Source organism: Raphanus sativus, chloroplast (genome assembly GCF_000801105.2).
Source record: "Raphanus sativus chloroplast, complete genome".
Lineage (NCBI taxonomy): Eukaryota > Viridiplantae > Streptophyta > Magnoliopsida > Brassicales > Brassicaceae > Raphanus > Raphanus sativus.
The window spans coordinates 12,501-30,000 of record NC_024469.1 but is presented as its reverse complement, the minus strand read 5'-3'; the positions used below and the strand labels follow the sequence as shown (position 1 = coordinate 30,000).

The window sequence follows — 17,500 nt, the reverse complement described above, 5'->3', positions numbered from 1 at the left end:
TATGTCTACGCTGGTTCAAATCCAGCTCGGCCCAAAAATTCGCTGTCTACATAACCCTTTTTGTTTTGCATAAATGACAGAGAAGGGTAAGAAAAAAGTAAAATTTCTGGGTATATTTCGACTTTACTTTTTTCTTTATTTCTTGTGTCTCGTTACTTTTTGTTTCCATAAAAAATTCCGATCTTGATCTTGCTAAGGGTCCCGAGATGGATCCATTAAATATAAACTTTAATGAACAGAGTCGAAAAAATAATCTTTTTTTTACAATAAAAATTACAATCAAAAATAGATTATCAATCAATTTTATAATAATGCAAGGATTACTAGTAATCGGCCTTGCTATCACTAAAGTGATATCCATATAGATATCAATATATTACTTGTGACTTTCTTTGTTACAAAACACTAATTTGAATCTAAAATTTAAATGATTAAGATTAAATCATAAGAAGGAATATGTAAGCTACCCGCTTTATTTCCATGGGATTGTAGTTCAATTGGTCAGAGCACCGCCCTGTCAAGGCGGAAGCTGCGGGTTCGAGCCCCGTCAGTCCCGGCGGATTCAATAAAAAAAAAGACATAAACTCCCCCTTTTTTTTTCTGGGCAAGGGGATCAAAATGGTTTCGGTTATCTTTTTGTTTTATTTTTCTTTTTTCATCAAGCAAAAGAAAGGGGTATTTCTGTAGCACCAATTTAAAGACATATGTAAATTAGTATAATTATAATTATTGAGAGCATTCACCACTTCAAGAACGAGATACTGTACGGGGTTTCCTCTTTTTGTCAATTAATCTCCCATTAACTCGTGTAGGAAAATGAAATAGGATAGCGTATAATACGTTTGCCAAGAGTACCTATATATACTTTTGTTTCTATGAAGTCAAGGAAGTTAAAATAGTTCGAATCCAACCAAGTAAAGAGGATATTTAAAAAATAAAGATCAATTTAGTCTTCCCTAATGAATATGCTCTTTTTAAAAATTAGAGTTGATGTCGAAGAAAAACTCGTAAGAAAATTTAAAGAGTTAATTTTTTGGAATATTTTAGTTTTTTTTATCGGGACTCGTCTTTATCACATTTCCTTTGTTTTACAAAAAGATCATAGACCCTTACAAAATTTTTTAAATTTCAATTTGAAATTTCGTACTTGTTTTCTCTATTTGATTTCTATTGTTTATTTAAGGTTCTTTAGAAACTCTTTTTGTAAACAATCGAAGTAGAAAAGGTTTTTTATGATATTTCATCAGATGATTGTACAAGGAAAGTAATAGGTTGTAGAAAAGAAAGCGGTGAAAAAGAATCATAAATAAATAGTTTTTTATTGGATCAGGAATCTCATTATGTATTCGGTGTGGATAAAAGATCTTCCTATGTTATACTATTAAATTCTTGACGATGAATCGATTTTATAGCTCCGATATTGTTATTCATGATATTTCTTTCATTCGATATCATCGAAATCTAATTCATCTGAGTGAGTTTACAAGCGAAAGATTTCTCATCTCTATGGGATTAAATCCCGAGATATTCCAAAGAAAAAAAAATAAATAATAAACTATTTAATTATGGAAGTCAATATTCTTGCATTTATTGCTACTGCACTCTTCATTCTCGTTCCTACTGCTTTTTTGCTTATAATTTACGTAAAAACGGTTAGTCAAAATAATTAATTTGAATACAATTTGACTATCAATGAAAAAAAAAAGATGTCAATTTCTCGTCTTAAATGAAAGGAATGCATTAGATTCGGTAGTATCCTAAGGGGCCCGCTAGTATGGTAGAAAGAGATCTCTTTCTACCATACTAGCCATTATGGTTATTGTAATGTATAAAGATACAAGTGAAATATCTTAATATAAAGGAATCCACCCATATCTCTCTTTTTCTTTATAAATGTAAATATAAATTAATATAGAATATGAAATGTATGTACATACTTTCTCAATTTCATTTGTTTGATCCATTTAATACGGATAATCCGAATTCGATGGAAACCTCTTGAGATTTCGAAAGGGGGTTATCCCATGAATGGTTAACGGTATAAACTCTGATATAAAAAAATAAAATGAGTCAATAAAACATAAATCCAATTTATAAAAAAAATAGTAAAAAAAATTGCCGGCCGGTCTAGAAAACTAAAACAATTTATACAGGTTGATAGAGTTTGATTATTATCGCAATTAGGAGTACTTCTAGAGTCCACTTCTTCCCCACACTACGAGAGAGAGGGAAAATGTAAAAACTACCATTAAACCAGCCCATGCGAGACTTACTATATCCATGTGAATTCTGTCCCCTATTTCTATGAATATGAAGAAACTTTTCCATTATTGTTCACTAATAATAGTGAAATCACTGGTGCAGAGTCAAAAAAAGGGAGAGATATTTGGTCACCATTGATGAACTACTCTAAAAAATCCACTTATCTTATAATGAGTTATTCTTAATTATAGAATTTATAGTAGAATCGACAAGATGTAAACACAAGTAAACAGATACTTTTCGAAGTATCCAAGGAATCTCACTCATATGTAGAAAGAATAATCTTTTTTCTTTCTTTTATCGTTTTTTATTTTTATTTGAAGTAAAACGAAAGGCAATTCTTGATCTAATCTAATATTGATTGAATGTTTGAGCATTCCGACACTTTCATGAGTCTATATCCAAAGTATCTTAGGTCCTTTCCAAAACTATTAATTTAATTCCCTCTCTGCCTATCCAATCTAATGTATTTCCCTCCACTCGTTTGAGTTTTCCTCTAATCTGATAGGTAAAACTTTAGGTTAGAGAATAGAACCTCGAGAGCCAGGGGCTTAGAATCACGAAAAGAAAGTATCAAGAGTCTTTTCCTACGTTTGTTATAGTTATAACAGGAGATTTCAAGTCTCCTGTTGAGGCGGCACCCGGATTTGAACTGGGGAAAAAGGATTTGCAGTCCCCCGCCTTACCACTCGGCCATGCCGCCAAAATTATTTGTACTAGATTCAAATTTTCTCTTGTTTTTTTTTTCAACTCCGAAAAAAATATAGATTTTCAGTCACAAAATATAGAATCTAGTACAAATCAGAACCATTAACTATTGACTGTAAATTCATGACCTTTTTTGAATTCAAATTTACATTTTTTATTTTTAATAATATAAGAAAATCATTAGAAATAGATTTATAACTAATCTATATTGAGTTTTTTCAATTAAAAAGAAATCTTCTTCCATTTGAATTATAACACTAATAATGAGTATATGTAAACCCCAGAATCAGAACATACGTTACCTTGTATAGCTCTATAATGGGGTATTTTATCTCTCTAGGGATGCTTTTGAGGAGTAATTCTCAATAAATTTTTGTATTGAAATTTTTCATTGAATACATTGAAAAGAAAATTTCATTTTTGGTAGAGCACAGCATGTGCTGTTCCAATATAGAACTGTACCACAATAAAAGAAGAAAAAGAGACATATATATATATATACCTGTGCATTCTTTTTTATTTTATTAATAATAAAAATTAATAAATAAAAAAACATACGTTTTCTTACCTACTTAAATTCAATGATATTCTAAATATTCTATTCAAAATAGGTAAAAATCCATCTTTTTTCTGCAAATATTTTTTTGAACAATGAAATACAAATACATGAAAAAGTAAAGTGGTTAAAAAAAAAAGTTTTCTATTTCTTATATGTTTATCTGCTCGAACAGATCCAATCATGAATACCGTTTTTTTTTATGGTATGCAATCGAATTGGAATATGTAATATCATAGGTGAAAATGAAATTACTTTTTTTCTAGTCGTTACAAAACTCCATAAGTTCCAGCGGTATTTCTCAATTCTGTTCCATTTGGATCTCTTTCTTATAAAAAAAAATTCCAATTGAATCTAGTCTCCGTTCATACGGATTTCATACATTCCATATATCTTGGAGTTAGATAAAATTTCATGTGATTCAGTAAACAGAATAGAAATTCCATTATTGCTAGATCGAATTCTATCGATATGATTCGGTGAAGAATGAGAGATGGGATGGGATTTTTTCAATAAACGGATAAATGATAAATTCAAAAAAGATGCTCGGGGATGGAAAAGAGGGAACATCTACAATACCCGGATTTAATCAGATACAATTTGAAGGGTTTTATCGGTTTATTGATCAGGGTTTAATCGAAGAACTTTCGCAATTTCCAAAAATTGAAGATATAGATCACGAAATTGAATTTCAATTATTTGTGGAAACATATCAATTGGTAGAACCTCTGATAAAAGAACGAGATGCTGTCTATGAATTACTTACATATTCTTCTGAATTATATGTATCCGCGGGATTAATTTGGAAAACCAATAGGAATATGCAAGAACAAAGAATTTTTATTGGAAACATTCCTTTAATGAATTCCCTTGGAACTTCTATAGTAAACGGAATATACCGAGTTGTGATCAATCAAATATTACAAAGTCCTGGTATCTATTACCAGTCAGAATTGGATCATAACGGGATTTCGGTCTATACTGGCACCATAATATCAGATTGGGGGGGCAGGCTAGAATTAGAGATTGATAAAAAAGCAAGAATATGGGCTCGTGTGAGTAGGAAACAGAAAATATCTATTCTAGTTCTATCATCAGCTATGGGTTCGAATCTAAGAGAAATTCTAGAGAATGTTTGCTACCCTGAAATTTTCTTATCTTTCTTAACCGATAAGGAGAAAAAAAAAATTGGGTCAAAAGAAAATGCTATTTTGGAGTTTTATCAACAATTTTCTTGTGTAGGTGGGGATCCAATATTTTCTGAATCCTTATGTAAGGAATTACAAAAAAAATTCTTTCACCAAAGGTGTGAATTGGGGAGGATTGGTCGCCGAAATATTAACTGGAGACTGAATCTTAATATACCTCAGAACAATATATTTTTGTTACCACGAGATATATTAGCAGCTGCCGATCATTTGATTGGGATGAAATTTGGAATGGGTACACTTGATGATATGAATCATTTGAAAAATAAACGTATTCGCTCTGTAGCGGATCTTTTACAAGACCAGCTCGGGTTGGCTCTGGCTCGTTTAGAAAATGTAGTTAAGGGAACTATAGGCGGAGCAATTAGGCATAAATTGATACCTACTCCTCAGAATTTGGTAACTTCAACTCCGTTAACAACTACTTATGAATCCTTTTTCGGATTACATCCATTATCTCAAGTTTTGGATCGAACTAATCCATTGACACAAATCGTTCATGGGAGAAAGTTGAGTTATTTGGGCCCTGGCGGATTAACAGGGCGAACTGCTAATTTTCGAATACGAGATATCCATCCTAGTCACTATGGGCGTATTTGCCCCATTGACACGTCTGAAGGAATCAATGTGGGACTTATTGGATCTTTATCAATTCATGCCAGGATTGGTGATTGGGGGTCATTAGAAAGTCCGTTTTATGAACTCGTTGAGAAATCAAAAAAGGCGCGGATACGGATGCTTTTTTTATCACCAAGTCAAGATGAATATTATATGATAGCGGCAGGAAATTCTTTGGCTCTTAATCGGGGCATTCAAGAAGAACAGGCTGTACCAGCTCGATACCGCCAAGAATTTTTGACTATCGCATGGGAAGAGGTTCATCTTCGAAGCATTTTTCCTTTCCAATATTTTTCCATTGGAGCTTCCCTAATTCCTTTTATCGAACATAATGATGCGAATCGAGCTTTAATGAGTTCTAATATGCAACGTCAAGCAGTTCCACTTTCTCGGTCCGAAAAGTGCATTGTTGGAACTGGATTGGAACGCCAAGTGGCTTTAGATTCGGGGGTTCCCGCTATAGCCGAACACGAGGGAAAAATCCTTTATACTGACACTGAGAAGATAATTTTATCGGGAAATAAGAATACTTTAAGTATTCCATTAATTATGTATCAACGCTCAAACAAAAATACTTGTATGCATCAAAAACCTCAGGTTTGCCGGGGTAAATGCATTAAAAAGGGACAAATTTTAGCGGATGGTGCTGCTACAGTTGGTGGGGAACTCGCTTTGGGGAAAAATATATTAGTGGCTTATATGCCATGGGAAGGATACAATTTTGAAGATGCAGTACTCATTAGTGAGTGTCTAGTATATGGTGATATTTATACTTCTTTCCACATACGGAAATATGAAATTCAGACGCATGTGACAACCCAAGGTCCTGAAAGGATCACTAAGGAAATACCGCATCTAGAGGGCCGTTTACTCCGAAATTTAGACAAAAATGGAATTGTGATGCTAGGATCGTGGGTTGAAACGGGCGATATTTTAGTAGGTAAATTAACGCCTCAGGTGGCGAAAGAATCCTCGTATGCTCCGGAAGATAGATTATTACGGGCCATACTTGGCATTCAGGTATCGACTTCAAAAGAAACTTGTTTAAAATTGCCTATAGGTGGTAAAGGTCGAGTTATTGATGTGAGATGGGTTCAGAAAAAGGGGGGGTCAAGTTATAACCCCGAAATAATTCGTGTATATATTTCACAGAAACGTGAAATCAAAGTAGGTGATAAAGTAGCCGGAAGACATGGAAATAAAGGTATCATTTCAAAAATTTTGCCTAGACAGGATATGCCTTATTTGCAAGACGGGAGACCCGTGGATATGGTCTTCAACCCATTAGGAGTACCCTCACGCATGAATGTAGGACAGATATTTGAATGCTCGCTTGGGTTAGCAGGAAGTTTGCTAGATAGACATTATCGAATAGCCCCTTTTGATGAGAGATATGAACAAGAGGCTTCGAGAAAACTCGTATTTTCTGAATTATATGAAGCCAGTAAGCAAACAGCCAATCCATGGGTATTTGAACCCGAGTATCCAGGAAAAAGCCGCATTTTTGATGGAAGAACGGGAGATCCTTTCGAACAGCCTGTGATAATAGGAAAGCCCTATATCTTGAAATTAATTCATCAGGTTGATGATAAAATACACGGACGTTCTAGTGGACATTATGCACTTGTTACACAACAACCCCTTAGAGGCCGTTCTAAGCAGGGGGGTCAGCGGGTAGGCGAAATGGAGGTTTGGGCTCTAGAGGGGTTTGGTGTTGCTCATATTTTACAAGAGATGCTTACTTATAAATCTGATCATATTAGAGCTCGCCAAGAAGTACTTGGTACCACTATCATTGGAGGAACAATACCTAAACCAGAAGATGCTCCAGAATCTTTTCGATTACTTGTTCGAGAACTACGATCTTTGGCTCTGGAACTGAATCATTTCCTTGTATCTGAGAAGAATTTCCAGATTCATAGGAAGGAAGTTTAATCGGAATGAATCACAAAATTTCTTATATGATCGATCGGTATAAACATCAACAACTCCGAATTGGATTAGTTTCTCCTCAGCAAATAAGTGCTTGGGCCACTAAAAAAATACCTAATGGAGAGATAGTTGGAGAGGTGACAAAACCCTATACTTTTCATTACAAAACCAATAAACCGGAAAAAGATGGATTATTTTGTGAAAGGATTTTTGGGCCTATAAAGAGTGGAATTTGCGCTTGTGGAAATTATCGAGTGATCGGAGATGAAAAAGAAGACTCGAAATTTTGTGAACAATGTGGAGTTGAATTTGTTGATTCTCGGATACGAAGATATCAAATGGGATACATAAAACTGACATGTCCTGTAACTCATGTATGGTATTTGAAACGTCTTCCTAGTTATATTGCGAATCTTTTAGATAAACCTCTTAAAGAATTAGAAGGTCTAGTATACTGCGATGTGTGATTTGATCAAAATTTTTATTTTTAAGAATGATAAACTCTCATCCCCTTCAATCAATTTGGGATGCCCTCGATCTGACATGTCTCTTGAAAGGAGTAACACGAAGCTCAGACTTGTGGGTGTATTCAATACTCCCAAATAACAAGGGCGATTGGTCTATGGTCGATTCAGTAAAAAAAAAGTAACTTCAAATTGATAGTCGTACCTCGTGAAAAGAAGACCTTTTTTTTGTCGAATTAAGCATTCCCTTATCTTTCTAAACGAAAAGAAATTTGGTTTTTTATATTGAAGTAAACAAATATGTCATGGTTAGAGAAGTCTATACATCGCATATAAGCTTTAAGAATATTGTGGCATAACCATCGAGGTAACGCAGGACCTAAAAGATCGAATGGAACAATACATAGACAAATAAATCCCGTATGAATTCTAAGGCATTCCTTTCACTTAAGGTAAAAAGTATTCCGGCATTCGAAGGGAAGTAGACTACTCAAGAATTTGACATTTTTTTCTGTCGTAATTTTGAATTCACTAAAGAATATAAATAGAAATCAAAGAAGAATTAATTGAATCAATGAAATGGTGGTTGGTTTGCACTGAGAACTTGAGTAAGGCGTAGATTCTTTTTGGGTTTTCACTTGATTTTATAAAATACAATTGGAAAGTGAGACCCCTTTCTTTATCTTTATTTGATATAACTACTTGAGCCGGATGAGAGGAAACTTTCATGTCCGGTTTTGAGGGGGGGGAGATCATATAGTGGACCCTATCCCAATTTTTCTTTTGCTAGGCCCATAACGAAAAAACCTACTTTCTTACGATTACGAGGTTCATTTGAATATGAAATTCAATCCTGGAAATACAGCATCCCACTTTTTTTTACTACTCAAGGTTTCGATATATTTCGAAATCGAGAAATTTCTACTGGGGCGGGTGCTATCCGAGAACAATTAGCCGATTTAGATTTGCGAATTATTATAGAAAATTCGTTGGTAGAATGGAAACAATTAGGAGAAGAAGGTCCCACGGGGAATGAATGGGAAGATCGAAAAATTGTAAGAAGAAAAGATTTTTTAGTTAGACGTATGGAATTAGCTAAGCATTTTATTCGAACAAATATAGAACCGGAATGGATGGTTTTATGTCTCTTACCGGTTCTGCCTCCCGAGTTAAGACCCATCATTCAGATAGAAGGGGGTAAACTGATGAGTTCAGATATTAATGAACTCTATAGAAGAGTTATCTATCGGAACAATACTCTTACTGATCTATTAACAACAAGTAGATCTACACCAGGGGAATTAGTAATGTGTCAGGAAAAATTGGTACAAGAAGCCGTGGATACACTTCTTGATAATGGAATCCGTGGACAACCCATGAGGGATGGTCATAATAAGGTTTACAAGTCATTTTCAGATGTAATTGAAGGAAAAGAGGGAAGATTTCGCGAGACTCTGCTTGGCAAACGGGTCGATTATTCGGGGCGTTCGGTGATTGTCGTTGGACCCTCACTTTCATTACATCGCTGTGGATTGCCTCGCGAAATAGCAATAGAGCTCTTCCAGACATTTGTAATTCGTGGTCTAATTAGACAACATCTGGCTTCGAACATAGGAGTTGCTAAGAGTCAAATTCGTGAAAAAAAGCCCATTGTCTGGGAAATCCTTCAAGAAGTTATGCAGGGGCATCCCGTATTACTGAATAGAGCACCTACTCTACATAGATTAGGCATACAGTCATTCCAACCCATTTTAGTGGAAGGACGCACTATTTGTTTACATCCATTAGTTTGTAAGGGGTTCAATGCAGACTTTGATGGGGATCAAATGGCTGTTCATGTGCCTTTATCTTTAGAAGCTCAAGCAGAGGCTCGTTTACTTATGTTTTCTCATATGAATCTCTTATCTCCAGCTATTGGAGATCCCATTTCTGTACCGACTCAAGATATGCTGATTGGACTCTATGTATTAACGAGCGGCACTCGTCGAGGTATTTGTGCAAACAGATATAATCCATGTAATCGAAAAAACTATCAAAATGAAAGAATTTACGAAACAAACTATAAGTATATGAAAGAACCTTTTTTTTGCAATTCCTATGATGCAATTGGAGCTTATCGGCAGAAAAGAATCAATTTAGATAGTCCTTTGTGGCTTCGGTGGCAATTAGATCAACGCGTTATTGCTTCAAAAGAGGTTCCTATCGAAGTTCACTATGAATCTTTTGGTAACTATCATGAGATTTATGCACACTATCTGATAGTAAGAAGTGTAAAAAAACAAACTTTTTGTATATATATTCGAACCACAGTTGGTCATATTTCTTTTTATCGAGAAATCGAGGAAGCTATACAAGGTTTTTCTCAAGCTTGTTCATATGATACCTAATAATATGGTATTCAGAAAAAAGAATTATAGGACGCCCGTGTGAATTCGGACCTCTCCGAGTCAACTCGGACATAGTTCCTGACCTAAAAAATCAAGATCGAGAAAAGGAAGTTTTGCAATCATTGACTCAAACTCATTGTCGAATCCCATTCAGCAGAATATGGAGGTACTTATGGCGGAACGGGCCAATCTGGTATTTCACAATAAAGTGATAGATGGAACTGCTATTAAACGACTTATTAGCCGATTAATAGATCACTTCGGGATGGCATATACATCACACATCCTAGATCAAGTAAAGACTCTGGGTTTCCAGCAAGCAACTGCTACATCCATTTCATTAGGAATTGATGATCTTTTAACGATACCTTCTAAGGGCTGGCTTGTCCAAGATGCTGAACAACAAAGTTTGATTTTGGAAAAACACCATCATTATGGGAATGTACATGCGGTAGAAAAATTACGCCAATCTATTGAGATATGGTATGCTACAAGTGAATATTTGCGACAGGAAATGAATCCTAATTTTAGGATGACGGACCCTTTCAATCCAGTCCATATGATGTCTTTTTCGGGAGCTAGAGGAAATGCATCTCAAGTACATCAATTAGTAGGTATGAGAGGATTAATGTCGGATCCCCAAGGACAAATGATTGATTTACCTATTCAAAGCAATTTACGCGAAGGACTGTCGTTAACAGAATATATTATTTCTTGCTATGGAGCCCGTAAAGGAGTTGTAGATACTGCGGTCCGCACATCAGATGCTGGATATCTTACGCGGCGACTTGTTGAAGTAGTTCAACATATTGTTGTACGTCGAACGGATTGTGGCACTATCCGAGGGATTTCTGTGAGTCCTCGAAATAAAAGTCGGATGATGTCAGAAAGAATTTTTATCCAAACATTAATTGGTCGTGTCTTAGCAGACGATATATATATAGGTTCCCGATGTGTCGCCTTTCGAAATCAAGATCTTGGGATTGGACTTGTCAATCGATTCATAACCTTTGGAACACAATCAATATCTATTCGAACTCCCTTTACTTGTCGGAGTACATCTTGGATCTGTCGATTATGTTATGGCCGGAGTCCCACTCATGGTGACCTAGTTGAATTGGGGGAAGCTGTAGGTATTATTGCGGGTCAATCTATTGGCGAACCGGGGACTCAACTAACATTAAGAACTTTTCATACCGGTGGAGTATTTACAGGAGGTACTGCCGAACATGTACGAGCCCCTTATAATGGAAAAATCAAATTTAATGAGGATTTGGTTCATCCTACACGTACACGTCACGGGCATCCTGCCTTTCTATGTTATATAGACTTGTCTGTAATTATTGAGAGCGAAGATATTATACATAGCGTGACTATTCCACCAAAAAGTTTTCTTTTAGTTCAAAATGATCAATATGTGGAATCAGAACAAGTGATTGCTGAGATTCGCGAGGGAACATCCACTTTTCATTTTAAAGAGAGGGTTAGAAAATATATTTATTCTGACTCCGAGGGCGAAATGCATTGGAGTACTGATGTATCCCATGCACCCGAATTTACATATAGTAATGTCCATCTTTTACCAAAAACAAGTCATTTATGGATATTATCAGGAGGTTCTTGTGGATCTAGTCTAATTCTTTTTTCGATCCACAAAGATCAAGATCAAATGAACATACCCTTTCTTTCCGTCGAAAGAAAATCTATTTCTAGCCTCTCGGTGAATAATGATCAAGTGAGCCAAAAATTTTTCAGTTCAGATTTTTCTGATAAAAAAAAATCTGGGATTCCCAATTATTCAGAATTGAATGGAATCGTAGGTACTAGTCATTATAATTTCATATATTCTGCTATTTTTCATGAGAATTTGGATTTATTAGCAAAAAGGCGAAGAAATAGATTTCTCATTCCATTCCAATCGATTCAAGAGCAAGCGAAAGAGTTCATACCACATTCAGGTATCTCGATTGAAATACCCATAAATGGTATTTTCCGTAGAAACAGTATTTTTGCTTTTTTTGATGATCCTAGATACAGAAGAAAGAGTTCCGGAATTCTTAAATATGGAACTCTAAAGGCGGACTCAATCGTCCAAAAAGAGGATATGATTGAGTATCGAGGAGTCCAAAAATTTAAGACAAAATACGAAATGAAAGTAGATCGCTTTTTTTTCATTCCTGAGGAAGTGCATATTTTACCCGAATCCTCCGCCATAATGGTCCAGAACTATAGTATCATTGGAGTCGATACACGAATCACTTTAAATATAAGAAGCCAAGTCGGCGGGTTGATCCGAGTGGAGAGAAAAAAAAAAAGGATTGAACTAAAAATATTTTCGGGGGATATACATTTTCCGGACAAGACAGATAAGATATCCCGACATAGTGGCATCTTGATACCGCCAGGAAGGGGAAAAACAAACTCTAAAGAATCCAAAAATTTGAAAAATTGGATTTATGCCCAACGGATCACACCAACCAAGAAAAAGTTTTTTGTTTTGGTGCGGCCCGTAGCCACCTATGAGATAACGGACAGTATAAATTTAGCAACACTCTTCCCACAAGATCTCTTTCGGGAAAAGGATAATATTCAACTTCGAGTTTTCAACTATATCCTTTATGGAAATGGTAAACCAACTCGAGGAATTTCTGACACAAGTATTCAATTGGTTCGCACTTGTTTAGTCTTGAATTGGGACCAAGACAACAAAAATTCTTCCCTCGAGGAGGTCCGCGCTTTCGTTGTTGAAGTAAGTACAAAGGGTTTGATTCGAGATTTCATAAGAATTGGCTTAGTGAAATCCCATATTTCGTATATAAGAAAAAGGAATAATCCGCCGGATTCGGGATTGATCTCTGCAGATTCCGTGAATCCGTTTTATTCGCTTTCTCCCAAGGCTGGCATTCTTCAACAATCGCTTAGACAAAATCCCGGAACTATTCGTATGTTCTTAAATAGAAATAAGGAATCCCAATCTTTGTTAATTTTATCATCCTCTAATTGTTTTAGAATCGGTCCATTTAATCATGTAAAATATCACAATGTTATAAACGAAGCAATAAAAAAAAAACCTCTAATTACAATTAAAAATTCGTCGGGCCCCTTAGGAACAGCCATTCAAATTTCGAATTTTTATTCATTTTTGCCTTTACTAACTTATAATCAGATCTCTGTAATTAAATATTTGCAACTTGATAACTTCAAATATATTTTTCAAGTAATTCACTCTTATTTAATAGATGAAAACGGAAGAATTTTTAATCTAGATCCATACAGTAACCTTGTTTTGAATCCATTCAAATTAAATTGGTATTTTCTTCATCAAAATTATAATAATAATTATTGTGAGGAAACGTCCACAATAATTAGTCTTGGACAATTTTTTTGTGAAAATGTATGTATAGCCAAAAAAGAACCATACCTAAAATCGGGTCAAGTTTTAATTGTTCAAAGGGATTCTGTAGTAATAAGATCCGCTAAGCCCTATTTGGCTACTCCGGGAGCAAAAGTTCATGGGCATTATAGAGAAATTCTTTACGAAGGGGATACATTAGTTACATTTATATATGAAAAATCGAGATCCGGTGATATAACCCAAGGTCTTCCAAAAGTAGAACAGGTGTTAGAAGTCCGCTCGATTGATTCAATATCGCTGAACTTAGAAAAGCGGATTAAGGGTTGGAACAGGTGTATAACAAGAATTCTTGGAATTCCTTGGGGATTCTTGATTGGTGCTGAGCTAACTATAGTGCAAAGTCGTATTTCTTTGGTTAATAAGATTCAAAAGGTTTATCGATCCCAGGGGGTGCAGATTCATAATAGACATATCGAAATTATTGTACGTCAAATAACATCAAAAGTTTTGGTTTCAGAAGAGGGAATGTCTAATGTTTTTTTACCTGGAGAATTGATTGGATTGTTACGAGCAGAACGCACGGGGCGTGCTTTAGAAGAAGCAATCTGTTATCGAGCCGTTTTATTAGGAATAACTCGAGCATCTTTGAATACTCAAAGTTTTATATCCGAAGCAAGTTTTCAAGAAACCGCTCGAGTTTTAGCAAAAGCTGCTCTTCGGGGTCGTATCGATTGGTTGAAAGGCCTGAAAGAAAATGTTGTTCTAGGGGGTGTGATCCCCGCCGGGACCGGGTTCAACAAAGGATTGGTGCATTGTTCACGGCAACATACCAATATTCTTTTGGAAAAAAAAATAAATAATTTATCTTTATTAGAGGGAGATATGAGAGATATTTTATTTTATCACAGGGAATTTTGTGACTCTTCTATTTACAAATCTGCCTTTTCTAGAATTGAATAATTCCTAATAGTAGATTCCTGTTTTGAATTTCATGTTTTATTGTTTGCTGTAGTCATTTGCTTTGGTAATTTGTTAACACTAATAAAGATAATAATGAATACAAAATAATGGCTCGGCTCGTGCATAAACGGACAAGAGAAGGTTCCATTGGAACAACTTTTTATTTTCGTTTTGGGTACCCCCCTTTTAAGTGTGAAAAGAAATGACAAAAAGATATTGGAACATCGATTTGGAAGAGATGATGAGAGCAGGAGTTCATTTTGGACATGGTACTAGGAAATGGAATCCTAGAATGGCACCTTATATTTCTGCAAAGCGTAAAGGTATTCATATTATAAATCTGACTAGAACTGCTCGTTTTTTATCAGAAGCTTGTGATTTAGTTTTTGATGCAGCAAGTAGGGGAAAACAATTCTTAATTGTTGGGACAAAAAATAAAGCAGCTGATTTAGTGTCGCGGGCTGCAATAAGGGCTCGGTGTCATTATGTTAATAAAAAGTGGCTCGGCGGCATGTTAACAAATTGGTCTACTACAGAAAAAAGACTTCATAAGTTTAGGGACTTGAGAACTGAACAAAAGACAGAGGGATTCCACCGTCTTCCGAAAAGGGATGCAGCTGTGTTGAAGAGACAATTATCTCGCTTGGAAACATATCTAGGCGGGATTAAATATATGACGGGATTGCCTGATATTGTAATCATCATCGATCAGCAAGAAGAATATACGGCTCTTCGAGAATGTATAACTTTGGGAATTCCAACCATTTCTTTAATCGATACAAATTGTAATCCCGATCTCGCGGATATTTCTATTCCAGCAAATGATGACGCTATAGCTTCAATTCGATTCATTCTTAACAAATTAGTATTCGCAATTTGTGAGGGTCGTTCTAGCTATATACAAAATTCTTGATTAATAATAAGATAAATAAATCAATTTTTTTTGAGGGAGGGGCTCCCTGTATTTCGATTTATAAAATCGGTTACTATTCCTGAATCATACAAAAGAAAAAGAGATAAAAAACTGGGGATATTGTGTGATTAGTTTAGTTGGTATCCAAAACTAAAATAGAAAATTCAAGTAAATAAGTAAAAAAAAAGGGGGGGGTCTTGAATCAAAATAATTTAAAGTTCTTATTTCTGTCAGAGGGCAATATGAATGTTTTATCATGTTCCATCAATACACTAATAAAAGAAGGGTTATATGAGATATCTGGTGTAGAAGTAGGCCAACATTTCTATTGGCAAATAGGGGGGTTCCAAGTCCATGCGCAAGTCCTTATTACTTCTTGGGTTGTAATTGCTATCTTATTAGGTTCCGCAGCTCTAGCGGTTCGCAATCCACAAACCATTCCAACTGGCGGCCAAAACTTCTTTGAATTTGTCCTTGAATTCATTCGAGATGTGAGTCAAACCCAGATTGGAGAAGAATACGGTCCTTGGGTTCCCTTTATTGGAACCCTGTTTTTATTTATTTTTGTTTCTAACTGGTCAGGAGCCCTTTTACCGTGGAAAATTATCCAGTTACCTCAAGGGGAGTTAGCAGCACCAACGAATGATATAAATACGACGGTTGCTTTAGCTTTACTCACATCAGTAGCATATTTTTATGCGGGTCTTAGCAAAAAAGGATTAGGGTATTTCAGTAAATACATTCAACCAACTCCAATTCTTTTACCCATTAACATCTTAGAAGATTTTACAAAACCCCTATCACTTAGTTTTCGACTTTTCGGAAATATATTAGCCGATGAATTAGTAGTTGTTGTTCTTGTTTCTTTAGTACCTTTAGTGGTTCCTATACCTGTTATGTTCCTTGGATTATTTACAAGCGGGATTCAAGCTCTCATTTTTGCCACTTTAGCTGCGGCTTATATAGGTGAATCTATGGAGGGTCATCATTAACTATTTTTTTTTTCAAATTTAGGTTAGCCCAATTATCGAATAGTTGGTTTACGTTATGTAAGAAACACTTGTATATGTCATATTTGATATTGACTAGGTATATAAGTTAAAGATCCATATAATCTGCCCCACTACTTTTGTGAATTTCTATTTAGATAACGATTCAATTATAAGTTCTTACTTTTTATCTGTGAATTGGCTGAAAAAAACGATCAAAAAAAGAACGAAGAATTAAAAGAAAAGAATGGTTCACAAAAAAGAAACGACATAAAAAAGTCGTATATATATATATATTATGCATTTTTCAAAATCCCGTGGATAGGAACTAATATCAAAGTAATTCTTATCAAGTTTTTGGTTATTTTGGCTGGATGAATCTTAGCGATGACTTAATTATAATTAAGTCCTAAGTCATTGGATGATTGTATCATTAACTATTTCTTTATTTTGGTGTGAGGAACTTATCATGAATCCACTGGTTTCTGCTGCTTCGGTTATTGCTGCTGGGTTGGCTGTTGGGCTTGCTTCTATTGGACCTGGGGTTGGTCAAGGTACAGCTGCGGGTCAAGCTGTCGAAGGTATCGCGAGACAACCCGAGGCAGAAGGAAAAATACGAGGTACTTTATTGCTTAGTTTGGCTTTTATGGAAGCTTTAACAATTTATGGCCTGGTTGTAGCATTAGCGCTTTTATTTGCGAATCCTTTTGTTTAATCCTAGAAATAAGAAAATTATGAATTTTTTTTTCGTAGTTTTTTTTTATTCTATCAAGATTTAACTCCTACAATTATTCATTGAGACAACAACCCTTGGGAAGGACTAATTTGAGGATGGGGAATTAACACATCGATTCGCTTTCTTCCTTCCCCTTATTCTTTTTAGTTTAATGGAAACTTTTTTTTAAGGAGTGTTGCGCAAAAAGGAGGTTTAAGTTTTTTAAAATTTATATAAAACTTGGTCTCAAATTCTAGCTTAATTCTAATTAAGTCTCATTATTATTATTGAAAATTCAAAATTTTTGGAAAATAAATTTGTAAATAGAATAGGTTTTTGATTCTGTTTATAAATATCCAAATAGGTAAATTAAATTATAAATTATTAAACGAAATTTTCTTTTTATTGAAAAAAATAAAGAATAAAAAAAAAA

At 35.0% G+C, this 17,500-nt stretch overlaps 8 protein-coding genes and 3 non-coding genes across 11 annotated transcripts in view; 9 read left to right on the top strand and 2 right to left on the bottom strand. All coding sequences in view use genetic code 11, as the record gives it.

Annotated features, from left to right (window-relative positions):
- Nucleotides 1-34, top strand: part of trnY-GUA — an 84-nt gene extending 50 nt beyond the window's left edge. The window contains exon 1 of the tRNA in view: nucleotides 1-34. This exon is cut by the window's left edge and continues 50 nt beyond it. This is a non-coding gene — a tRNA (tRNA-Tyr).
- Nucleotides 35-482: 448 nt separating this feature from the next.
- On the top strand, nucleotides 483-556 carry trnD-GUC. Its single transcript has one exon. It is a non-coding gene; the product is annotated as a tRNA-Asp (tRNA).
- Nucleotides 557-1,565: 1,009 nt separating this feature from the next.
- psbM (photosystem II protein M) lies at nucleotides 1,566-1,670 on the top strand. The gene has a single exon. It carries the CDS (start codon nucleotides 1,566-1,568, stop codon nucleotides 1,668-1,670), a length of 105 nt encoding a protein of 34 aa, YP_009046908.1.
- A 522-nt stretch (nucleotides 1,671-2,192) lies between these two features.
- On the bottom strand, nucleotides 2,193-2,282 carry petN (cytochrome b6/f complex subunit VIII). Its single transcript has one exon. It carries the CDS (start codon nucleotides 2,280-2,282, stop codon nucleotides 2,193-2,195), a length of 90 nt encoding a protein of 29 aa, YP_009046907.1.
- A 612-nt stretch (nucleotides 2,283-2,894) lies between these two features.
- trnC-GCA lies at nucleotides 2,895-2,965 on the bottom strand. Its single transcript has one exon. It is a non-coding gene; the product is annotated as a tRNA-Cys (tRNA).
- Nucleotides 2,966-4,068: 1,103 nt separating this feature from the next.
- On the top strand, nucleotides 4,069-7,287 carry rpoB (RNA polymerase beta subunit). The gene has a single exon. The coding sequence runs from the start codon at nucleotides 4,069-4,071 to the stop codon at nucleotides 7,285-7,287; it is 3,219 nt and encodes a 1,072-aa protein (YP_009046906.1).
- A 26-nt stretch (nucleotides 7,288-7,313) lies between these two features.
- On the top strand, nucleotides 7,314-10,135 carry rpoC1 (RNA polymerase beta' subunit). The gene is given in 2 exon segments: nucleotides 7,314-7,745; nucleotides 8,525-10,135. Coding segments are annotated over 2 exon segments (2,043 nt in total).
- A 172-nt stretch (nucleotides 10,136-10,307) lies between these two features.
- On the top strand, nucleotides 10,308-14,450 carry rpoC2 (RNA polymerase beta'' subunit). The gene has a single exon. It carries the CDS (start codon nucleotides 10,308-10,310, stop codon nucleotides 14,448-14,450), a length of 4,143 nt encoding a protein of 1,380 aa, YP_009046904.1.
- A 202-nt stretch (nucleotides 14,451-14,652) lies between these two features.
- On the top strand, nucleotides 14,653-15,363 carry rps2 (ribosomal protein S2). The gene has a single exon. It carries the CDS (start codon nucleotides 14,653-14,655, stop codon nucleotides 15,361-15,363), a length of 711 nt encoding a protein of 236 aa, YP_009046903.1.
- A 242-nt stretch (nucleotides 15,364-15,605) lies between these two features.
- Nucleotides 15,606-16,355, top strand: atpI (ATP synthase CF0 A subunit). Its single transcript has one exon. It carries the CDS (start codon nucleotides 15,606-15,608, stop codon nucleotides 16,353-16,355), a length of 750 nt encoding a protein of 249 aa, YP_009046902.1.
- Nucleotides 16,356-16,821: 466 nt separating this feature from the next.
- Nucleotides 16,822-17,067, top strand: atpH (ATP synthase CF0 C subunit). Its single transcript has one exon. The coding sequence runs from the start codon at nucleotides 16,822-16,824 to the stop codon at nucleotides 17,065-17,067; it is 246 nt and encodes an 81-aa protein (YP_009046901.1).
- The last annotated feature ends 433 nt before the right edge of the window (nucleotides 17,068-17,500 follow it).